This window comes from Notolepis coatsorum, assembly GCF_963971535.1.
Source record: "Notolepis coatsorum genome assembly, chromosome: 20".
NCBI classification, from domain to species: Eukaryota; Metazoa; Chordata; class Actinopteri; order Aulopiformes; family Paralepididae; genus Notolepis; species Notolepis coatsorum.
Window position 1 is genome coordinate 50,481,091 of NC_140184.1, and position 24,987 is coordinate 50,506,077.

At 41.4% G+C, this 24,987-nt stretch overlaps 1 protein-coding gene across 1 annotated transcript in view; it reads right to left on the bottom strand.

Moving 5' to 3' along the window:
* Nucleotides 1-24,987, bottom strand: part of mmp2 (matrix metallopeptidase 2) — a 77,389-nt gene that overhangs the window by 14,735 nt on the left and 37,667 nt on the right. The window contains exon 10 of the mRNA XM_084337401.1: nucleotides 3,873-4,009. Within this exon, the coding sequence (XP_084193527.1) occupies nucleotides 3,873-4,009 (137 nt within the window). The remainder of the gene's footprint in view (nucleotides 1-3,872; nucleotides 4,010-24,987) is intronic.

Sequence of the window (24,987 nt, forward strand, 5' to 3'; positions counted from 1 at the left end):
TCTCCTCCACCCCTCTCAACATCCCCCCCTCCTCCGATCTTCTCACATGTCCAAACCACCTGAGAGACGTCCATATCTCACCTTGAAATCAATTTCCCTGACACCACAGATAGCATCCACCTCTGCACTGGTCCTCCCGTCCTACCATCTGACTCCCGCCACATACCTCAACATCTTCCGATCACAGCTCCTTAACACCACCATCACCCTTTTTGTCATTGCCCACGTTTCTGAACCATACACAGGAGAACTGATCTCACACATGCTTCATATATCCCTCCTCTGATATTTACCTCTATGTTTTGATTCACCAGTAGCCTACTAATTTCCCGCCACTTCCTCCACGCCACCGTCACTCTCGCCCTCACCGTCCTTTTCACTCCCGCCTCACAGTCCATCACATCTCCCAGATAGCGAAAGTGCTTCACCTCCTCCAGCACCTCCCCTCCCACCACTAGACCACCATCTCCAACCACCTCCTCCTCTATCCTCTCACACGTGGGGCATTTAAAATCCCTCACTCCCCTCAGATTTTCCAAACCTGAACATCTTTGGTGACACCATTTGTCACATTCTCTACACTGCACAGAGTTTACTCCCACTCCTCTTCCACAGACTCCACATGGGTATCTTCCTGACTGAATCCTCTCTCCTTCACTCCCTGTTATCATCACCTTTGTCTTGTCGATATTTATCTTCATTCCCCTCTTCTTCATTCCATCCCTCCACTCAACAAACATTCTCCTCACTTCCTCCTCTGAATCTGCCGTCAGCACTAGATCATCAGCATAAAGCAGCTCCCACGGTCCTTCTCCTTGTGAATCTCTTGTTGCTTCCTCCATTATAGTAATGAAGAGCAGTTGGCTAAGAGCCGAACCCTGGTGCACACCTACTTCAATGCCAAAGTCCTCCGATGTTCCAGCTACTGTCTTGACTCTCGAAGTGGCTCCCACATACAGGGACATTACAGCTCTCACAAGTCTCTCTGGTATCTTCTGCCTCCTAAGCGCTCCACTCTATAGCACTCCTTGGTATTTTGTCAAATGCCTTTTCCAGGTCTACAAAAACGTGATATAATTTCTTTTTCTTCTCTCTATACTTTTCCTGCATCTGCCTCAATACAAAAATTGCATCGCTCGTTGATTTTCCTGGGCAGAATCCACACTGTCTCCTGCCTCAGCCTTTCCTCCAACACCCTCTCAAAATCCTTCATTCCATGTTCCTGCAGTCTAACTCCTCTGTACTTTCCGCACTCAAGTGCATCTCCTTTCCCTTTATAAATAGTTATTGTCATGCTCTTTTTCCAATCACTACCACCCATACCAATGTTTCAGTATTTAATTTACTTCATTAAAAGGGGGATACCATCCATTTTAAGAATCCACCTATGTTCGTCCTGTGCCCCAGGACAGTTCAGTCAGAGAGAACCCTTCAATCGCTGGTATAACTAGCACGTAGGATCTGGGGTTGCTCCATAGACAATGAATGGGGTCATAAAATGATTGTGTGAGCTCTTACACCCAAATAAGGTTTATATTCTTCTTTCTCATTTGGGTGTAAGAGCCCATTGTATGGCCTCATAAAGTCAGAGCCCCAATCACAGGGGTTTCTCTCTGATTTCTACATTTATGCTGCATGCTCACAAATACTGACTGAACTGTCCTTGGGCACAATAATAATGCGATTCTTAAAATGGGTGGCATTCCCCTTAAGTGCAGTGGCCGATACAAATACTAATTCAAGTACCCCTCCATTTACTGTTGATCATACCACTGCCTACTATAAAACCATTACAGGAACAAGTGTCTTAATGGAGGGCATTCATAAAGCTGCCAAGACGTCATTTACATATTTCCACAGAGCGCTCTTCTTCTGTGGTCACAGCCAGCCTGTGCTGTAATGTTATGTGATTACAGTCTAACCACTAGGCCTACCCTCCTGTCTACCACTGCCATAGCAGATTGCATTGATTGAGCGTTGACCACTCATTTTCAAGCAAGAAACCGAGAAAAAGATACAAACCTTGTATTGAGTGGCTAAAAGACACCAACGCTGATATAAGGACTACCACATTGCTGGGATGTTGCTAGCTAGTTGCAAAAGACAGGACACAGCAGGCTGCTTCTGACCATGGAAGAACACTCTGTGCATGTTGCACTGTGGACTTCAAGCCCCTCCAGCATGCCACAGCTGGCGGTTTGCAATTTTAGTATCAAAGAAATGCCTTATTCCCTCCCTTCTGGAAAAGTTTTATATTGCATACTTCACTAAAGTATCAGTATCAGGACACCTTCATTTTCCAATCCAAGTATGAATACTTAGGAACTGATCAGCTCACCTCCACATAAACACACACACTGTTATTACAATGCACCGTTCCACTTGCAGAGTGAGTGCCGTTATATCAGACAAATCCAACATCTGAAAAAATACTGGAAATATAAAATATGGGACTGTGTTTGGAGGACTGGGTATGTGATCAGTGAGATGACATCATCGGTTCACTATTATGGGGATTGATAACAGTGAGCACCAAGTCATTTTCATAGCTTGAACAAAGGAAACTATGCAAAGACCCAGTTCTACTTTCAACGCATTAGAAGCTGGAGAATATATTACGCAAACCTAGTTCGGGTTTAGGAAGATATTCATGATGCTGCAATGCAAGGCATGCATTATAAACCACTAATAACTAGCATTATAGAGTCTAATGTAGCCAGAGATCAAACCACATATAACAATACTCAGCCAACATTTCTACCTCAACTTCTAATGTACGTTGCAGTTCTTCTAAATGAACTGTCATTACAGGAAAGCATATCAGTGGTGATGAGTAGAGTAGAGTAGAGGACCATGTATTACTCAGTTAACATTATGAAGACCATTAAATGGCTATTGACCAGAACATCCAAACAACAACGGTCCAAAAAGGAACTGGAATGTCTTCTTATGTCAATCGGCGTGGACTCAAGATAAGTGAAATATTTGTCGGGTACTCGTGAAACGGAATTGTGTGCATTTCCCTGATCAATGATGCAGCTGTTAAATGACAAACATTTTACTGCAATGTAAATTCTCCAACATGTCATCAGCTAGGGTGTCTGACTCTTACCACCTAACCTGCAAGGACTACAACGTATAACATATATCATGCCAGTTAGGGTACCTTGTGTATACTGTTTACTTTACATAGACTGCATTACTCTCTGTCACAGTGATCTCCTGGTTGTTCCCCACTTAGGTTATCTAACTGTAGTGGCCGCTTGTCGCGCCCCAATGAATCGACAAGCGTCACGATGCACCCACATAGATCATTTCCTAACTCAGCAATCAAAGTTGTGGATGTTGATAAATTATCTAAGTGGGTGCATCGTGACGCTTGTCGATTCATTGGGGAGCGACAAGCGGCCACTACACTCATAGTATATATTCAGATTCTAAGTGTTATATTGCCCATATTTATTGTAACGTATAATATAACTGATGCCTGTATTTTTTACTGTTGTGAAGCACTTTGAATTGCAACCTCTGTATGAAAAGTGCTATACAAATAAAGTTATTATTATAGGGCATACAGCCCCTCATCTGCACCTTTGATTACACTGTTTACTTTCTCATATTCCTATATTAATTAATATATTGTTAATTATATTGTTTACACTGTTTATTTATTTTTTTATCTTTTCTATAATTCTATTGCCTATATCTATGTATTTCTACTATTACCATGCCCATACTTGTACCCCCCCCCCCCCCCCATGCTGCTATGAAGCCAGAATTTCCCCAAGGGGATCAATAAAGGAATATCTTATAGTATCTATTCAACAGATCAATCAACAGCCTTTTCCTTTGTTTCCCAAGGAGTACTGTACCTGCGAAGAACACCGTCTTCTCCTCCAGTGGGTTTTCGTAGGCAGCGTCTATCTTGATAGGCAGGTCTGGCCAGTAGGTGGCCACTAGCATGGGACCGGTGGGCTTGCTTCTGAAGTTCACTGACCTAAACAGGAACCTGGGGAACAGATTACGAGAAACAGAGAGAGAGAGAGAGAGAGAGAGAGAGAGAGAGAGAGAGAGAGAGAGAGAGAGAGAGAGAGAGTGAGCGGGCATGCATGTGATAGTGCATCTACAGTATGTCTTCTTCAGTGCTAGCACAAGGTCTGTCGCTCCCCGACCTCCGTGCACCAAAATGAGACTCATCACACAACCTTGAATCTGTTCCATCATCAACTCAAAGAGGAATCAGTTTCAGGGGAGGCCACCTAGGAAAGTCCACTGTACCCCACATGGTGTGGTGCACGATATATCGGCCGCGGATATAAAATGGGATTTCTTTACACATCGGTATCGGTCCGATATCAAAATAGGGCCGATTTTAATAATAAAATTTTTTTACTATTTATTTTTATCTAACATGTTTTGGTCTTAAATTGTTAAAAAATATCAGTCATTTCTGAAAATAAATTACAAAAGTAAAAAGAAAAAATGCATTTTGGAAAATAGCTCTTTATTTGATTATCATAAAAAAGTGTTTTCTATACAGAGATATCGACATCGGTAAATATCGGTATTGGCCAGAACAGCAATATTAATATCGGGTATCGGCCACAATTTTCACATCGGTGCATCACCTGTATCATCTGTCCTTAAAAAGGAGAATACTGCTGTCATTCAGATGCCATATGTAATACAATTTTATTAAAGGGGAACTATTTTACTATTTCTTTCACTATTTGGGCACTTTTACACAATTCCTGTGAGTCTATGGAACACCTCTGTAATTTTTTATTTTTTTGTATTCATTGTTTTGTATTTCTAATCAAGTCCTCAAAAACAGCATTTTTCTACCTCAAGATCTTAAGCCGTTTTGAGGCTGGGCTCCAACCACTGTGTGCAGCTCATCATGTACCTGATGCCACACAGCCACATTATCATGCAGCGGTGTCTCTCTGACATCACAAATCAGCACATTTTCAGGTGACTCAGTTCAGTGAGGGTGAATATTGTGAGAGGAGAATTGGAAGAATGCGCCAATATGAGAATTAGAGACATAGATCATAATAATATAAGTTCACATAGCTAGGAAACAATGCTAAACACTAAAAAAGGCCATTTATAAGATAGTTCCCCTTTAAGTGAACTAATTTTTATATTTTAAAATACAAACGTTACAGTGTCAAACCTAGCTTGATATTAACTTCTGTCTCACTTAACAAAGATGCCTCAAGTAATACATGGATGTGACAACCACATTTGTAACGCAACATGTTCTTTTTGCTGGCCATTTCCTCCTGTGGATGTGAGGTGATAAGACAGATATCATAGCATAATGTAATCAGAGAGGATGTCAGCAATAGGCAAACATGTTTAGTCTATGGTGGTCCTTCAAAGCAGCATACAGTCTGGTCCAATGAGATGTATCTGGAGGCTAGCCATTGCCTGTATGAGAAGGCTCAACTCTGGAACACTGGGATAATTAAATAACAATAAAACAGAGCAACTTTGACAAACCCAAATGAAGGCTTTGCATTTTCTGTGATAGCAGTTTCCTCTCTGTGCATTCAGTAGAAATCTATCCTGCTGCAAGCTAGCCAGCTTAGCACAAATTAATGGAAGAGGATATGGACCACTAGCCTAGCTTAAAACTCAGGGAGAGGTGTTTTTGGTCAACAGCTAGGCTAGTGCTCCGTATCCGCTTCCATTCATTTATGCTAAGCTAGGCTAGCTTGCAGCCAGATAGTGTTTTACTGAAGGCACAGGTAGGACATTGGTATCTATCTTCTTGTCTGACTGACTCTGGAGAAGATGGTAAGCGCATTTCCAATAATGTTGGCGTGTTCCTTTAAAAGCAGTGGTAGAGGAGAGAACATATCTCAGTTTTTGGCTTCTAACCTCTGCTGCACAATTGTTCACATTATCCTCTCTTTTCTTTCTTTCTTTCTTTGTGTACTTCCCTCTATCTTACATAATTGACTGACCATAGACTATTGCCCTACAGTGTTCTACTATAATACTTTCTACATAACCATGGTGTGTGGGAGAATGCATTATATGCAAAACTATAAAACAAGCATGAGAGCGAGAAGAGGAGAGAAGGAGGTGAGAGTGAGAAAGGGCGAGGAGGGGGTTGAGAGAGTGAAGGGTAGTGAACTGGCCCAGCCAGCCACAATGGCCTGATTCATGAGCATCTGGAGCTCATTAGGGCCAGGGCTGCCGACGCCAGTGGAACAAGACCCATCTTGCTTGGATTTCCAATACACAGCTGCACAACAACAGAAGCTTCCCAAACTCTTTTCCACTGACCTAGTTTTCAAAGAGCTGAGAATCCTAACAAGCCGATTGCAAAAGATGAGTGTTGAAGGTGACTCGATTTTGAAGACGCACCATATGCACTGGTAAAAAGAATACGTAGGCATACGTGCTGGATTAAGAAAGAGGCCTGGATGATGTGTGTGATTCATATGAGATTCAAGACGCTTATGATGCATGAGGATTCATATGAAGTAAAATTCTATCCAGTTACCCAACTCCCAACCAAGACCCACTATCGAACAGGAACACTTAAAGGACACTTAAAGGAAACACGGCAACATTATAGGAAATGCGATTATCATTTTCTCCAGTCAGACAAGAATATAGATAACAATTTCCTCTCTGTTCATTCAGTAGAAAGCTATCCGGTTACAAGCTAGCCTAGCGTAGCACAAATGAATGGAAGCAGATACGGATCAGCTAGCCTAACTTAAAACTCTGGGAGAGGTGTTTTGGTCAACAGCTAGGCTGTGCTAAGATAGGCTAGCTTGCAGCTGGATAGCTTTCTACCAAATGCACAGAGATGAAATTGGTATGTATCTTCTTGACTCTGGAGAAGACGGTAAGCGCATCTCCCATAATGTCGGCATGTTCCTTTAATCATTATTCCATGAGGAAATGACCAGATACAACCGTGGTTGTCTTTTTAGTCCATAGTACACATCCTCACATCCACGATACACAGTAGACTTCATCCTCCTTGTTGTGAAGGGCCAGATTAAACTGAATATATATATATGTATCGTTTGATATACTTTGTATATTATTTATATATATACACGGAATATCCCTTTACCTGCGTACAGACCAGAGTAATATTCGCTCTCCTATTGGACAGCGCCCCCAGGCGCCAACGCGCAAGCCCCCAACGGCAAGTTCAAAGACAACTACAGGCATGTCAGAACATGCCCAGAGTCAGCGTAGTAATACGAGACAAGGACTGAGGTTGGGACTAGATATTCACTTAAGTATAAATACGGCGCAGGTGTAAACAGCAGTACCTTACCTAAACCTTACCCACCTTCACCACGAGTCAACGTGCAGTGAAGTGAGCAACCTTGCGTCTAAATAGAGCATTGAGAACCGCGTGCGAATAGAATGTTAAAGTGTCAGAGTTTAATGAAGTAACGTTGAGTTCGACTTAATCTAATGTGAAGTCAATAGTCGATCATTTATTGTATATCGTGCGGTCACAGTCCTTCCGTGTGTAGCATTACCCATCGGTTCGTCGTGTCTTTAGCTAGTGCACTTATCCAGGCTGTGTGGCCTAAATACGTCGCCCACACCCGAGGAGTCCTAGGCGAGAACCGTTGGACATGTACACAGGAGAATCGGCGCCGGCGATTGCAGAACCATTCCTGGTTGGATTATATTGATTTGGGACGTGACTACCGGAGAAGAGCACTGTTGATTTCCACTATCGTTTGGGATTTAACCTCGTGAGGATTACCACTCGGGCCTGCCTCGTGGACGGGGCTGGCTAGCTGTCGTCAATGCTGTCGAGCATCTTGGATTACAACTATTGCTTTTGTCTGCTGATCAAGGGAGTACAAGCACCGACTCCTGTACCTGGAGTCTCTTTATTCCCCGTTGACTCAGACGGAGTACCCGAACATTCCTCTACCCTCCAGGCCTTACACCCCGGAGGGAACCCATTGTCTCCAGTTGGTACCGGTGTTGCCCTATATAATTGCTACTATACAACAGGTGGCGTCAGCTTAGACCCATCGTAGGATTCCTGCTATTCTTAGTGACTTATGCTCTTGACTGACTTTACGTATATTCTTCGCCATACAAGCGCGACCCTAATTCTCATTCTGTAACCTAACGTTGCCTAATAATAATAAATTACCCTCCAATAGTATTTCTGTGTCAATGCCGTGTTCTTGTGGGTGTTCACCATCTATATTTGATGTACTGTTTGGCCAGTAATTAAAGTACATAACTAGCAGTGGTTTAATCTATCACAATCTTTAATACAGTCAGGGTTTTGTAACCCCTCAGTTACACTCCTCCTCCTCCTTGTCATTGACACGCAGAATAATCAGTGCCTTGGGAAATATGTTTTTAATTGCTTTCCTCTTAAGCCACCAGGCAGACAGACAGACAGACTGTACTTATCTCAGTGAATGCTTTAATTACTCATCACATCGTGTTCAGATTTGTCCTGCATCATATGCAGAGCCGGGGGGTGGGGAATTCCCTGCTTTTGTAGCAGGGCAGCCGGGTCAACATTAGCTGGAGGCCTGACTGTTTATATGATGCCATCAAAGTTGGCTTACGTTGCCGCCGCCCAAGGAGCAAATGGCTGTCAGGCAGCTGACTCATGAAGTTTCAGTGAATATAACAGCAACAGATTCAAAAGGAAAATAAACACCACTGAACAACATGTGTCAGCTCTTGCACACTCATTTCTCACTTGAGAAAGGTTGTAGAACCGAAACTTCAGTGATCAGACTCACGACTATATATTAATCTTCTGGGTTTTCTGAGACTGATAACTATTATTCCCTGCACCACAACTACAAGAATGAAGCCAGGTGGTGTGTATCTCTGTGGATGTGTGTGTGTGTGTGTGTGATGTTTCAAGTTTCTTTAATAGTTGTCATACAGAAGTACAGACTACTTTTATACAAAATGCTTCTTTCTGTTACGCTCCAGAGACTGTGCTAGACAAAAGATAAGTATGAAATAAAATAAGTATAGCAAGTTAAAAAGTAAAAAATAGAAGTCACGTACGTAGACACAAGTGTTCAGTATGTACATATGTACAATGTTCAATGCAGAATAGAAGTAACTGAGTTACCATACAATATACTATGCAATATACTAATATACAATATACTATATAGTGCAAAGCAGACATGGGATGAGGTACAATTTAGGTACAATTTACAGTAAGGTGTCCTGAGGTATGGTTTGTAGTGCAAATTATTTGCCAATAAATATAAAGTGTGTCTACAGTAGGTGTTCTAAAGTGTGTAGAGTGGGTGCTGCAGTGGGTTTTTGTTTAAAGTGAGTGTGTGCGAGTGGATATGTGTGCTGTGAGTGCATTTGATGGTTGTTGCATAGTGTTATTGTTCGTTGAGCAACCTGATGGCCTGGGGATAGAAGCTTCTTCTGAGTCTTTCTGTGCTTGCCATAAGACTCCGGTATCGCTTGCCTGACCGCACCAGTTCAAAGAGGCAGTTGTTTGGGTGGCTGGAGTCCTTGATAATTCTCTTAGCCTTGCCCCTGCACCGCTTGTTGTAAATGTTCTGGAGAGTGGGAAGCCCCCCTCCAATTATGCGCTCGGCTGAACGGGCCACTCTCTGTAGTAGGGCTGTCTTAAATACTTCGAAGCTTCGTTCGATGGCACAAGCTTCGAACATAAAAAAAAATCGAAGTTAAAAAAATAAATAAAAAATATTTTTTCAAAACATTTGTTTTCAATTTTTTTTTTTTTTTACTTCGGTGTGTGTGTGTGTGTGTGTGTGTGTGTGTGTGTGTGTGTGTGTGTGCATGGGGCCATTGGGTGGAGCCGGGGGACAAATACACTGGAGGAAAGTAACCCAGCTCAGCACTGCCCAAATTATATCATCACTATTGCCTGTTTGAAGGATATCATCCTCAAACACACATATACACCACCTACACGCCTATTCTCAGTCCTTGCCCCACAATGGTGGAATTAACTACCCACCCCAGTTAGGACAGCCGAATCCCGTCCAATCTTTCGCCGTCGACTAAAGACACACTTCTTCAACCATTATCTGAAATAAAATAAAAATATTAAATAAAAAAAATCTAACCCTAACTAACCTACACTGTAACACGCAACACTTTGATGAATATTGTTACTCAGCTGATAGAGTTGTATCCTTCCTGATGACCTGTCGTACAGAACTTGTAAGTCGCTTTGGATAAAAGCGTCAGCTAAATGACTAAATGTAAATGTGAATGTAAATGCCTTGTAGAATTCCACACATAAGAAAGAAAGATACTGGGATGAATAAACAAAATAGGAAATAAAATGTAGAAATGCATGCAATACATAAATAAATATGAATCTCCATATATGAAATAGAACATTTAGATAAGGTGCTACTGAGATGTTTTGGTGAGTTCTTTGTTTTTTTGTGGAAGTAGCCCTTCTTAAAAATGCATGAACATTCACTGATAATTGGTCTGTAGTGGAGTCTACAAGGTCTACATTGCCGGACCTTGTAGACTGACATAATTCTGTGCATAGTTTAGTCTACACAGGCCATATTTCAAATAATCAAAATCTTACTTCATTCATCTTAAACATTCTTGATTTGGGGGATTGGTAGTTCCCATGAAATCTGAAGTTGTTCAAACGACAACAGCGATCCACCTTGAATTAAATCACACAGCCGTGTTGGCTGTGTCACATTTACATTTACATTTAGTCATTTAGCTGACGCTTTTATCCAAAGCGACTTACAAGTTCTGTACGACAAGCCATCAGGAAGGGCACAACTCTATCAGCTGAGCAACAATGTTCATCAAAGTGTTGAGTGCTACAGTGTAACGAAAGGGGCTACTTAATTCATTAATCCAATCCACTTTATTTATAGAGCACATTTAAAAACAACAAAGTTTACCAAAGTGCTGTGCAAGTCCCACAACATAAGATAAAAAAAAAAAAAAAAAATTATATATATATAAAAAAAGAAAACATCATTATTTTTTTTAAATTCGAAGCTTCGAATTAAAATCGAAGCTCGGCCCCGAAGCTTCGATTGCCAAAAAAAATTCGAAGGTCAGCCCTACTCTGTAGTCTGCTACGGTCTTGTGCGGTGCTATTCCCAAACCAGGAGGTGATATTGCCAGTCAGGATGCTCTCTATTGTACATGAGTAGAAGTTCTTAAGGATCTTCTGACTGACTTGGAACCAGTGTTCATTTTGGCAGCTATTTTCATTTTCAAGTTTCAAGTTTCTTTAATAGTTGTCATACAGAAGTACAGAATACTTTTATACAAAATGCTTCTTACTGTTACGCTCCAGAGACTGTGCAAGACAAGATAAGTATGAAATAAAATAACATAGTATAGCATGTAAATTAGAAGTAAAAAAATGAGGTCACAGTGTTCAGTATAGACATATGTACAATGTTCGATGCAGAATAGACGTAACTGAGTTACCATATAATATACAATACTATGCAGTGTACTAATATACAATACTATATAGTGCAAGGCAGAAATGGGATGAGGTGCAATTTAGGTACAATTTAGGTACAATTTTAGTTTTAGTCTTAGTCATGTGTCAAGTGCTCCTTTTTGGTTTTCATCATATTTAGTCATCTGCATTAATTTTTCGTTTAGTCAGTTTTAGTCAACTAAATGTCTGAGCATTTTAGTCTTAGTCAGTCTCGATTTTGTCTTTTTTGTTTTTGTCTAGTTTTCGCTAATGAAAAAAAGACATTTTATATTTTTATATTGTAAATAGTGCAATTCTATTTATTAAGTATAGTCTAGCCCAAACCCTATCAGCTGATTCACAATAAGTTCAGTAGAAGGCTAGAAGCCCAATACAATAGTAACCAAACATTCCTTGAAATGGTCAATAGATTCAGAAATAGTCAGACATGGAATGGAACATATTCTGATTTAAATTGCTTTTACAAAGCAACATTAGGATAGTGTAAATACACAGTACACACTGATTGCAATTCTTACTGGGACCTACTGTACAAATTTCACACACGTCACACACACATTCCCTTTTGTCCCTCGAGTCGTACCGTAGATCGCTGACGTCACTTAAAATGGCGGCCCCCATCAGAGCATTCGGCTAACAACATTAGCTTAGCGAACCTGCCACCGCACTTCTATGTGCATAAAGTGTGGTAACAAAATATCACAGCCCCTAAGACTGGGAGCGTTCTAACTCTACTGAGCATGTACCCAACATTATATGAAAAATAAAAAGTCATTACGACGTTTTAGTGCACTTAAAGCGCTAAAGGGATTCATAACTTATAGCAGGGTCAATCTCAGTGTTAGTACTCGTCTGTTTCTTTTCTTTTCATACTAACATTACCTTTTTAAGTGAACGTGGTCTTGTCCTTGTTGTATCCATGTGTAATGTTGATAGTAGTGGGTGTACACAGATGAAAGAGAGCAAGTCTGTGTCTGGGATATAGGTCCCGACTCCCAGGCTATTAGCTATTAGCTCTTCTGGCAGCCTAGCCATCCTCTCAGCCTCCGTCGTCTTAAATGCTATGTTCTTTTTGGTGTCACGTGGTCTTCAATAACGTGACGTCACGTCTTGTTGTCGTCATGAAAAAAACCTTCGTTGACGAACATCTTTCGTCATCAATTTAGTCAACAAAATTAACACTGCTTGGAACTTCCTTAGGCGCCTGAGGAAGTAAAGGCATTGTCGTGCCTTCTTCACAACACTGTCAATGTGTGTGGTCCATGTCAAGTCCTCGGATATGTGGGCTCCGAGGTACTTAAAACTGTTCACTCTCTCAACCGGTGCCCCGTCGATGCTATGGGGGCTGTAGTCCCTGACCCCCGACCTCCTAAAGTCCACAATCATCTCCTTTGTTTTGCTGACGTTCAGGGAGAGGCAGTTCTCTTGGCACCATCCCGCCAGGACCTTGACCTCTTCCAGGTAGGCCCTCTCGTCGTTTGCAGAGATCAGGCCCACCACTACTGTGTCATCAGCAAATTTGATGATTGTGTTGTTGTTCCGCTGAGCCACACAGTCATGTGTGTACAGGGAGTAGAGGAGGAGACTCAGAACACAGCCCTGGGGGGCCCCTATGTTGAGGGTGATGGATGAGGAGGTGCAGTTGCCTGCTCTGTGCATTCCTTCCTGTTTTTCTGACACCTGAAGAGCCTGCCTACTCAGCTTACTCTGAATCTCCCCAAGGGAATTAATAAAGGAACACTTGACTTTAATTACTGAGTCACTGAGTACACATCTAGAGGAGAACAGAAACCATAACTCGAGAGCAACCAGATTTGTCAGGTGGGCTCTTATGGGGAGTGACTACCCAGTCACTCTTGTTGACCAGATGGCAGGTCATAACTTCCACATCATAAGTGCTATAGGGAGGTCTAGTCTGACGTCACTGGTTGTTCCACCCGTATAGGGATTTATCATTGGGAAAATGGATTATCGGCTATTGTAACAATTCTGCCGCATGAACATTGGCAAGCTTTCCATTTTTGCACAAAATGGGTTCCCTTCTACCACTAACATTATTGTTTAAGCATTTTTGGTTGAAATAAAGGTAGTTATAAGGTTTTTAATTTGTCGTAAAAAAAGAACTACATTTACCAGTAGGCAGCATGTTGTTCAGTAGCCAGTAGGCAGCCTGTTAGGCTGTCGCCAAACAATGTCACGGCAAGCTGATATCAAGCTAGCTAGCTAGCTAGCTAACGTTAAGATTACCTAGCTAAACGTACTAGACGTTAGCAATGTCTACTGTCGTTAACCATTTTAAATTGGGGCATGTAGAGGAGTTTCGGGAATGAGTAAAATGTGCAGGTCCTCTTCTCAGACCTGTGGGGCAAGCACTGCACATGCATCATGCCGGCTAGCAAGCTAGCTAGCTACAATGTTACAAGCTCAAAAACCTTATAACTACTACTACTGTCGTGTCCATAAGTTCCCTGGCAGAATACTTTGTTTGTGAGGACAAAGGTATACAAAGAGGAGAGAACCATTTTAAATCGGGGCATGTTAGGAGTTTCGGGAATGCCGGCTAGCAAGCTAGCTAGCTAGCTAGCTACTAACGTCATGTAAAAAACAATAACGTTATAAACTATACACAATAAATTATGTACAACGAAACAATGATTTACATTAGTATTTACAGTGATTTAATATGCAGCGAAATAACGTTATACGATTTAAATTATAAATACAAATATGGTAACGTGGTTGTGGCTTTTACAAATAGTGGTTATAGCTTTAGAGATAAATGGCTATGATCACCGGAGCACTATTGTTGCTTATGGAATTATTGCTTATGGAATGTAAGGGAAATCTGATCCTAGGTCTGTGACTACAGGCAGGAGGTTACGCTGTGGTGACGTCAGTCAGCAGCGCCAAATAGCCAGCGAATTCCCAGCGAATGAAAAACGTTGTTATTTTGCTACCTTTACGATTAATTGTGAATATTTTGTGAATATTACCCATACCTTCTCAATGACTGTGTGGTACGGAAACACCACCGTCCATGATAGGGGACATTTAGAACGAACTGTACACACAGCGTCAAAAATCATCGGCTGTGAGCTCCCCTCTGTGGCCTCCATTTATGCCACACAAATCCGGCGGAAAGGGGAAAAGGTGATCAGGGACCCTTCTCACCCTGCTTACGACCTCTTTAACCCCCTTCCCTCTGGCAGAAGACTCCAAAGTCTCAGGTGCAGGACATCCCGTTTTAAAAACAGTACATATCCCGAGGCTGTCCGTCACCTGAACTCAAGTACAAATGTTCAGGCACTTTGCACAACAAGGGCTAGCACCAGCCAACATGCACTTTAAGGCAATATGCACTTTAAAACTGGAACACTGAGCAATTTATTTTAGGTACTGTAGCATTTTTTCTTTTTAATTGTTTGTGTAAAACTTTTTATTGTGGGGATTGTATTCTTGTGTTTTTATATTGTATGTTTTTAACATTGTCTGTACTGTATGTGGCACCAAGACAAATCCCAATCAACAGTGTTGAAATGGCAATAAAGTTTCTATCTATCTATCTATTTTCATGTTGAGCTATAGATTGTGGATAAATATGCACAGAAAGGTACACCATGCCAACGTTAATGCTTTATTTATCTAAAACAAGCCGATTTAGAAATGGTCAATGGGGATTACATTAAGTGGAACAGAGGGTGGAACAGGAAAAAGCGAAAATGACGTAACCACTACACCTCCCTATTAAGACAAAATGTTGTACTCGCCCTACAACTTTGCCACTGAGACCATCGATGTCCAATATTGCATTTCTACCATTTTGCCCTATAAAATACCAAATTTGGTACAGAGCCTTGGACTTAACGATCTGCAAATGTCAGAAGCCAATTAATTTAGCAAAGTGTGCAGCCTAGAAATAACTCATTGACCATTTATCCAGGGCTCCAGATTGTGACAATTTAGTCTAATTTCTAAAGAATTTCAAAAAAAATGTAGATGCTAAAATATATAACTTGGCACAGTAGTTGTATTTGCAAATATCCCCCCCCCCTCCCTTTTTTTTAATCACTATCGTATTCATTTCTCAATTGGTCATCACCGAGAGGGACAGATGGAGTAGAGTCTGGGGAGCCAATGTGAGGCTCTCGTCAACACCTTGTCAACAATCTTAATGTCTTGTCAACACACTCTCAACATATTATCAACACTACTAACATCTCATCAACACTACTAAAATCTCATCAACACTATTAACATCTCATCAACACTATTAACATCTCATCAACACTATTAACATCTCATCAACACTATCAACATCTTGTCAACACACTCTTAATGTCTCGTCAAAGCACTCTCAACATCTCATCAACATTACTAACATCTCAACACTATTATAGTTTTTCTCAATTGCTTAAACACATTTTCTCATAGACTACATGTACCCGACTTCCTCAAAACCCTAAAAAAACAAATCTCAAATCTCATACACAAAATGCTAAATCCTACACTTCTCTTGCAAAAGCACACTTTGCCCCCAAAACAGTGTGAACTCTTCACTAAATCTAAAGTCTAAAGTATTTTCTTTTCCAATGACAAACACATACATCATATGAGTAGACATTCTAAGCACTCATTGAACACTGGTGTGCAAAATGGAAAATACTATAGTATGAATGGAAAACACTATATGAATGCTTTATCAGTAGAATTATGCCTTTGCATGTTCAGTGTTACACTTTCACCTGTTGGATGTTTCATGTTTCAAGTTTTGTTTTACTGTATTTATCACGTATAAAGTACATGTACAAAGTACATGTACATGGGGCGCCCCAGTGGCGAACCACATAGCGCGCTCAGCCGCGACACGGCCGACCCGGGTTCGACTCCCGAACCCGTCGTTATTTGCCGAATGTCTTCCCCCCACTCTGTCTCCCATTCCTCCTCTGTCTCTCTCTACTGGACTGCCCAGTAGCAATAAAGCGATAAAATGCCAAAAAATGTATCTTTAAAAAAAAGTACATGTACATTACAGTAAAATGCTCGGTTCTGTAAAATATTACCATATGTTTTTACGTATACTCAAATAGAAAACAACACACAATATTTTACTGTATAACAGTGTATTTATTTACCCAAAATGGGATGAAATGAAAGAGATAACATAAAATAGTTAATAAACAAAACAACTAGTCTGCATCCTGCCTTCGCTCCCTGTCCTCTTCCTCCTCATCCACCTCCTTGTCCTGCTCCTCCTTGTCCTCTTCCTCTTACTCCTCCTCCTCCTCCTTGTCCTCTTCCTACTCCTCATCTTCCTCTTCCTCATCTTCCTCTCACTCCTCTGCCTTGCTGCTCACCTCTCTCTTCAATGTTGCCACCATCCATTTTTCTCCAAACAAACCAGGAGCTCAAACAAAAACGCTTTCCGGCTTCAATATGAACAGTCGCATGTCTCTTGGCTCCCAGCCACGACTATGCAAAAGAACAATAACAACGTTTTTCGCACATTTTCTACTCTCCCTCCTGTGGATTACGGATTCGTACCTTAATACACCACCGAAGCTACACCGGACAGAAGTGGAGAGAAGCGAAACTGTAAATATAGAGTCACTTTGCCATAGTGATTTCTACTTGCTAAAAGGCTCAGAGCAAAAACACCCAGCCTTTGGAAACGCGTCGATTCACGACATGCTGACCTCAAATCCGGAACGAAAGAAATTACCCCCGACGGGCAGGTTTGATCGAAGATCGATGATTTTCTTATACCTGCTACTATCGGGAGATATAAATATGAACCCAGGCCCAGCCATCACCCGACACCAAGCGAGACAACTGGGTCTGCTTAAGCAAGAAGCGACGACTACCGACGCAACCAAAACAACCAACGGCAACATCCCTCCAACGATGCCGCAACGAATTAACGTGCAAGAGGCCTCAACGAGAAGGAAGGAACTGGGGTTTACGACCAATGAGACCATAACATCGCCTGTGGGCCTGCTAGCTAACATCGCTAGCGGAGCCAAGCTAGGACAAAGGACCGATAGAAATTGAAGACTACTCAATCGTCAGAAATTACAGGAACAATTATGGAGGTGGTGTCTGCATGTACATAGACACCAAATTCATTAACCGTACTGACATGAATCATAATGCAATTGAAATGGTATGGGTTGAAATTTAGTTCGAAAGGGCTAAGACTGTACTAGTCGGCACAATCTACAGACCACCAGAACAGAGTGGCTTTTATGATACACTGGACCCTGAAACAATGTAAACACCATGATCAAATCGGCATAAAAAATGACACAACTGAGGAAAACAAAAACAAACCCTGTGAACTTTGGAAATTACTCAACAACCAACTAGGCTACAGTAAAAAACTAAAAACCAGATCAACATGAAGACAGAAAACACCCTCATCACAGACAAGCTGGAGGTGGCCAATTACTTAAAAATGTTCTTTACAAACACAACACTGGTTAATAAACTACCTTCCCACTCAGGGCATTTTGGGGTAGAACACATCCTAGCCTTCTACAAAAACCTAGGGGTCCGCAAAGACGACTTCAAACTCAAAATGGTAACAACAGATGAGGTGCTCCAAAAACGGAGCGCCCTTCAATCTAACAAGGCCACTGGCCATGACAATATCCCCTCCAAATTCCTCAGAGACTCAGCAGCCACCATCACCCCAGTCATCACCCACATAATAAACCTCTCCATAAAACAGGGATACGTCCCCAAAGACTTCAAATGGCGAGAGTGTAGTATAGTATCAACTAGAGGGGTACGTACAATAGAATAAATTAATAACAAAAACACAGGGGATGCCATAAATGAGGTAGATGTGCTTGTCCTCCATCGCCATCGACTGTTTTACCAATCATCATCATAGGACTGGATACATATGCAAAGCAGAGGCTGTGAATGTACCTTAAATAGGGTTCAGCTGTACTAGGCAAACCTAGTCTTGTTTCATGAGTAACACCAAGAGACTTAAAGCTCATTTCAGTCTTTTTAACATCCTCCGTCCCTCGCTCCTCCTTTTGCACAGTGGGTCTGGGTCACAATAGTTTAAACATCTGTTGACACTGACCCAGCAGCAAATGACTGAGGTCTGGAGTAATCCTACTAGTGAAACAGGAGACAGGGACAGAGTGGCCACAGGAAGAAATGATCATACAGTTATCAAGTTAATGCGTTAGTTATCATAACTCTTCCATGACTACGTGATAATCGTACAGGGTGTCATTCCGTTACTTTAGTGTCATGTTTGCAGTAAATACTGAAGAACCATTATCAATGACAGTAGTTGTGATGATAGATCTTTTTAGAAGAATTCTGTAGATCAGTAGTCTTATTCTTAGGAGCTTCATGAATAAAACCCTAGATCACCACTTTTTGTTACCTGTCATCACACCATTAGATATAAAAGTCCACAGAAGATTCGTCAACCTTCACACTAATGAGTAAAATTGCATCCAATCGCACAATTTGATTCTGCAACATTCAAATAATGGGAACAAAGTTTCATGGTCCGCAGAACACTCCCGAGTCTGTATGTCACAGCTCCTGATCAGAGTAATACATGGAGACTAGAGCCACAGCGAGGTGACGAGTACTTCTGTTTTAATGCAGGATTTGTGATCACAATTTGAGGGTGGTTTTATTCCAGCACCCAACTCAAGGCCCTGGGGGCTAACTGAATGACTTCACTCTTTGGTAAAGAAGTCTACTTGCCTGTTTGCTTTGGAAATGCTTCCAAAATGCCCTTGACAGATATACAGCACAGCTATGCTAACCTCGAAATTACAGTCCTGGGCTGGGGGCTGCATGGCGGGAAGTGCAAGAGTTACTACTAAATATCCCAGAAAGACTGTATTTGTAGTTTGGTTGTCATAATATTATATCAGGCTAATTGTAGGGCCCTATGGAATCCGCAATTGAGATATTCACACGAATACATAAATCGGTTTAGACTCGCAGAAATTACCTCTCTCTCTCTCTCTCTCTCTCAGCATTAGCTGAAATATTCTAAAATCATTAAGTCTGCTAAAAGCCATTCTCCCTTTCTGTGTGTGTGCGCCCATCCCATCTCTGGTCTTTACAAAGACCAGATGAGGTCAGAGGAGTTTGATAGTATTTACTGAGGATGGCCAGATAATAAAAAAGATTATACAGAGAGAAGCTTCCGCAAGTACAAAACGCTGCTGGCCGACAAAAGAGAATCCCTCACTGAGGAAAACACAAAGCGCCTATCATATGAAACCAGACAACCTGCCATATGCATTGGTACCAATCTTGTCATGCTAGCTTGTTGTTGTTAAATAATGCAAAAAAATTTGGCAAACTTTTGGCGAGGGTAAAACTGCCATGGCCTTTTTCAAAGGGGACCCTTGACCTCTCACCTCAAGAAATCTGAATGAAAATGGGTTATAAGTCCCTTTACAAACATGCCCACTTCATGCTAATCCTATGCTGTTTTGGGCAAGAACCATGCAGGTTCTGAGAAATGTCCAGAACAGAAGTGCTCACCATCCAATCACATAAAAATGCTTTTCTTACAGAAATCTCCAAATGTCAAATGTTTTTGATACCAAATCACAGCACTAGTTTTTCTATGGTGTCTTAAGGTGGTATTCTGGATAGAGATGTTCCGATACAATTTTTTTCCTTCCCGATACCGATTCCGATACTTGAACTTGCGTATCGGTCAATACAGAGTACTGATCCGATACCAGTGCATGCATTTTTTTATATATATATATATTAGAGCTGGGCCGTTAACGCCGTTACCGGGCTAAGTTAACGGCGGACTGTTATCGCACGATAAATATATTGCCGCCGTTAATCTATTCTCGAAGTTGGGTCTCCTCTCCTCTCTCTGTCTGCACGAGAAGCGAGCCACACACATTCACACAAAATGCACATACGGGTACTTAAGGGAGGGGCCTGTCCGTGGCTCCGTGTTGAACTCCCCCAGACCGAGCTCTGCGCTCATCATGGCGGTGAGAACAAAACGAAAGTCTAGGTAGACTTTACGAAAGTCGATGCCGACAACGCACGTTGCCACAAGTGCAATAAAACATTTGCAAGCAAGGGTGTCAATACAAGCAATTTGTCAAAACATAACATTAGTCTGCAGAAATGCGCCGTTTTCGACTGCTTTGCTCGCAGTGTTCCATCTCCATCCAGCCAAGATACAGTTAGCTAGGCTAATAACGAATTATTACGAATAGGCTAATAAATAAAATATAATTGCTTAGCTAATTGTTTAGCTACAAATATATTTGAAAGATGACAACTTTTTATAGATCGTCATTCGTCAGGCTGAGGCTGCAGCCACCATGTCCCAGCCCACCCCTCCTCCCTCTACCACTACCGGTCCCAGCCAAGCAAAGTCCCTTCACCCTAGCAGCTAGGAAGGATGACAGAGGATAGGGTGGACGAGTGTCACAGGGCTGTGACCCAGTTTGTTGTCAAAGGCCTGCACCCCTTCTCTAGTGAAGTCCAAGGGCTTTAGGTAACAACTAATCATTCAGTGTATATAGTTTTTTTTATCTTACATTTGTTGTTTATTATAAAAAGTCTATAATTCAGACACATTTAAAACATTGTTGCTGCTGTTGCTGAAGAAATAATATTTATTTATTATATTGATTTATAATTTATTTATAAAGTTATATAAAAGAACATTGCTGCTGCTGTTGCTGAAGAAATAATATTTATTTATAAAGTTATAAATAATAAAGTGGGCGGCTACGTGGCGTAGTGGGCAAGGCACTCGCCACGAAATGCTGGAGACGCTGGGCTCGTCAGTTCGAGCCCAGCGCTCCACATTTGCTTTCAGTTTAGCTGGTCGTCCACAGTAATACACATTGGCCGTATTACGGGGAGGGAAACTGAAGGGTGGGGATCGGGCGTTGTGGACAGCGACTCCTACAGGTCGGTTGGTGCGCCTGCGCAGTAGAATCAGGAAGTGTCGGGGGTGAAAAGATGCGACTGCTGTTACCTCAAGTACCGGAGGGGACTTGTGCTATGTATGACTTAGTCCACATTGCAGCCGGCTTGTGGGAGGCAAGAAACAGCGTCCGTGACAGGGGAGGGTTGAATTGGATGATACGAAATTGGGATGGGAGAAAAAATATAGAAAATGGGAGAAAAAGTGGATTAAAAACAAACAAAAAAAGTTATAAATAATAAAGCAATGTCGATAAAGTACCGAACCGTTAACATTTTGATTGCCACTCACGAGTTTTCTCGGATTTATGGATCCTCTGAGCGCCGCGGATCATGAGTCTATACACTTATCGATTTTTTCGAATGGTGATCAGGAATTGGAATATACCAGTTGGATACCATCTGATGTCAGGTAAGGAATCTATGTTATCAGTGTTAGGATAATCAGACTTGTTTTGATGAAGATATAAGCTGTTTTGTGAAATGTGCTCTATCGGTTTCACTGTAAAATCCATGAGGAAATGAAAACGGCTATTATCAGCGCGCGGCTCGAATGGGCGTGCGTGTACGTATAATATTGATCATCTAGCATTTATTTGAAAACGATTCATAAATAGGCCGACAAATATCAACGTTCTGGAATATTCCAGTAAAAGACGATTATCACAGAATGGCCCAGAATGGGCTGTTTTTTACCTCAAAACGGGTGCTTTTCAAAATGCTCTCAAACGGAAATGAAGTGATAAAAAACCAATCTGCCTTGACAGCACTGACTGGAAAATGATTCTTTGATAAGCGACGGGCAGATTAGACACATAGCCATAATTTAAAACATAGATTAGGCGATATTAACGTTAACATTGAAGTGGATGATGGCATTCAAGAACTAAGTCTGGCGCCACCTGGTGGCACTGAAAGTGTTAAGCAGTATCGATAAGAGTAGTAGTATCGATAAAATCCTAACGATACCCATCCCTAGGTAGAACACACATATTTTGAATGCCTTCGGCAGACTTCAAATGAGCTATTTTAATCTAGATTAACTCCAGGATTGCAGATAGATTAATCTAGATAAAAAAAAGTAATCTATGCCCACCTCTAATATATATATATATATATATATATATATATATATATATATATATATATATATATATATATATATATATATATATATATATATATATATATATATATATATATTTTTTTTTACAGTATACTACTAACCCTGTGATGTGATTGCCATCATTGTTGTATGGCCTGGCTCAGGTTAAACCTTTTGTAAAACATGAACAAATACATACAGAGAAAGAATGCTTCTGCTCCAGTAGACTCTCAACCATATAGAAAGTGCTGTTCCACCTCGTTGCTACGTCTTGGTGCAGACATTTGGTGGGCATTTGGAAATCTTTCTGGATATGCTCCAGGCGTGTAGTAGCCAGTGGCGAGTGTTTAAAGTGCCCAACTATCTTTGTACCATTTGCCAGCACATCGCTCACACTGATAGTAGCCCTTCGTGCACCACCAGCTGGATCAAGTGGGCAAAGCATCCCAAGCTCGACACGTCCAGCTCGTCCATCGCTTTCTTCATGTTGCTAAAAAAAACAACATGAACATTGGACTTGGGGGGCGACCGGGTAGTGCAGCGGACTAAGCGTCTGTCTACCACCGCAGAGACAGTGGGATTGAATCCGGCAGCCGCGGTGCCTCCGGCTTGGTCGGTCGTCCATACTGACATAATTGGCAGTGTCAGCGGGTGGAAAGCCGGTGGGGTGGGTCCTGGTCGTTGTAAACAGCGACTCCTACAGGTCGGTCAGGGCGCCTGCACAGCGAGGGAGGGAACTGGGGAATGTAGTGTGATCCTCCCACGCATTATACTTCCCCAGTGAGAGTCCTCGCTGTCAGGTGAAAAGAGCCTGCTGGCTGTCTCCTATGTATCGGAGGAAGCATCTGATAGACTTCAGGGCTCCCTAGACTGGCAAGTGGGGGGGCAAATGCACGCAACGACCAGGAAGGGGAGGGGGGAATTGGCATAACGACTAAATTGGGATGGGAGAAAAATACAGAAAAATAGGAGGAGAAAAAGTAGATAAAAAAAAGAACATTGGACTTGGGGATGTTCCATTTTACCAACATCCCTTCAATTGTTTCGGCAATTGACGTGCCAGTATGTGACCCACGGAATTCGTTTGCTTGCAGCACCGCACTTTGAGGAGCAAATGTCGAAGCCGTATCCACCCAGTGTGCAGTTACACTCTCCGCTAGCACCGCACGTGTTTTTTTGCCTGTGTAGCGTAAATTAGCTATCACGTGATAAATTATGTCATATCGGATCGGAGCATAGACTCGCATACTCACCGATACCCAATCCAGCATTTTAGGCTGTATCAGAGGCATTTCCCATACTGGTATCGGTACAACTCTAATTCTGGAGGGATCTTTGACCATGTTTATCAATTCTTGAATGGTCAAAATGGTTAGATTTTGCATCAAATCTGTGTAACAAATGGTATCAACCCAGAAAACATGAAACAACTTATGAGACATATCTGAGCATGGGAATGGCCATCATACACTTCGATCATAATGTTCTAATATAAGCCCTTATACACTCTAAAGTAACCTTCAAAATTGGAATGGCCCCCTAACTAGGGCTGACATTAGATATTTTTTTGGAATTCTAAGCTTCGGGGCAGAGATTCGATGTTAATTCGAAGCTTCGAGATTATAATTATTTTAATTTTTTTTATGTTGTGGGACTTGTACAGCACTTTGTTCAACTTTGTCAGTGCTGTAAAGTTGAAACCTTTTTCAATCTTAGACAAACGAAACACTTTGCTTTCATGAAATATTGTAAGCCGTCACTTGAGGCTTTATAAAAGCAGCACAATGAACACAAATCTGTCAATGCAGAGTCCGACCTCATCTTAAATAACAAACAGCATTGCTTGTTGTAATTAACAAAGAGAGGCAGAGTTGATTTTGCACAAAACAAATTTAAATAAAAAAAAATTATAGATTTATTTTTTAATATATATTCAAATTTAATTTTCATATTCGAATCCCATGCCCATAGAACGAAGCTTCGAAGTATTTAAGACAGCCCTACCCCTAACCAAAATACAATTGTAGATATTCAGAATATGAAACTCTTATTGCCAAATTGAGGTGATAAATACAGTGTTGAAGTTTGTAAAATCATAATAATAAGCTAGCGGAGAACAAAATCAGGCTGCAACTAGGGCTGGGCGATATGGCCTCTAAATGATATTGCGATATTTTTTGGCCATATCACGATACACGATATATATTGCGATATTTTGACATTTCCTCTAAAGCGCTTAAAAATGCTTGATTTAACCCTTTGATGCATACAGTCACGCCAATATGATGATTATAATAAGTCCCTGCAACATATGTTTGCATTATTAAACCATGAAGATGCTTTAAAAAATTATTTAATGGGGGGGGGGGGGGGGGCAGGTGGCGCACGGAGACTACGTTCGTCACCAACACCGGGAGACACTAGGATTCGCCTGTTCGAATCCAGCTCC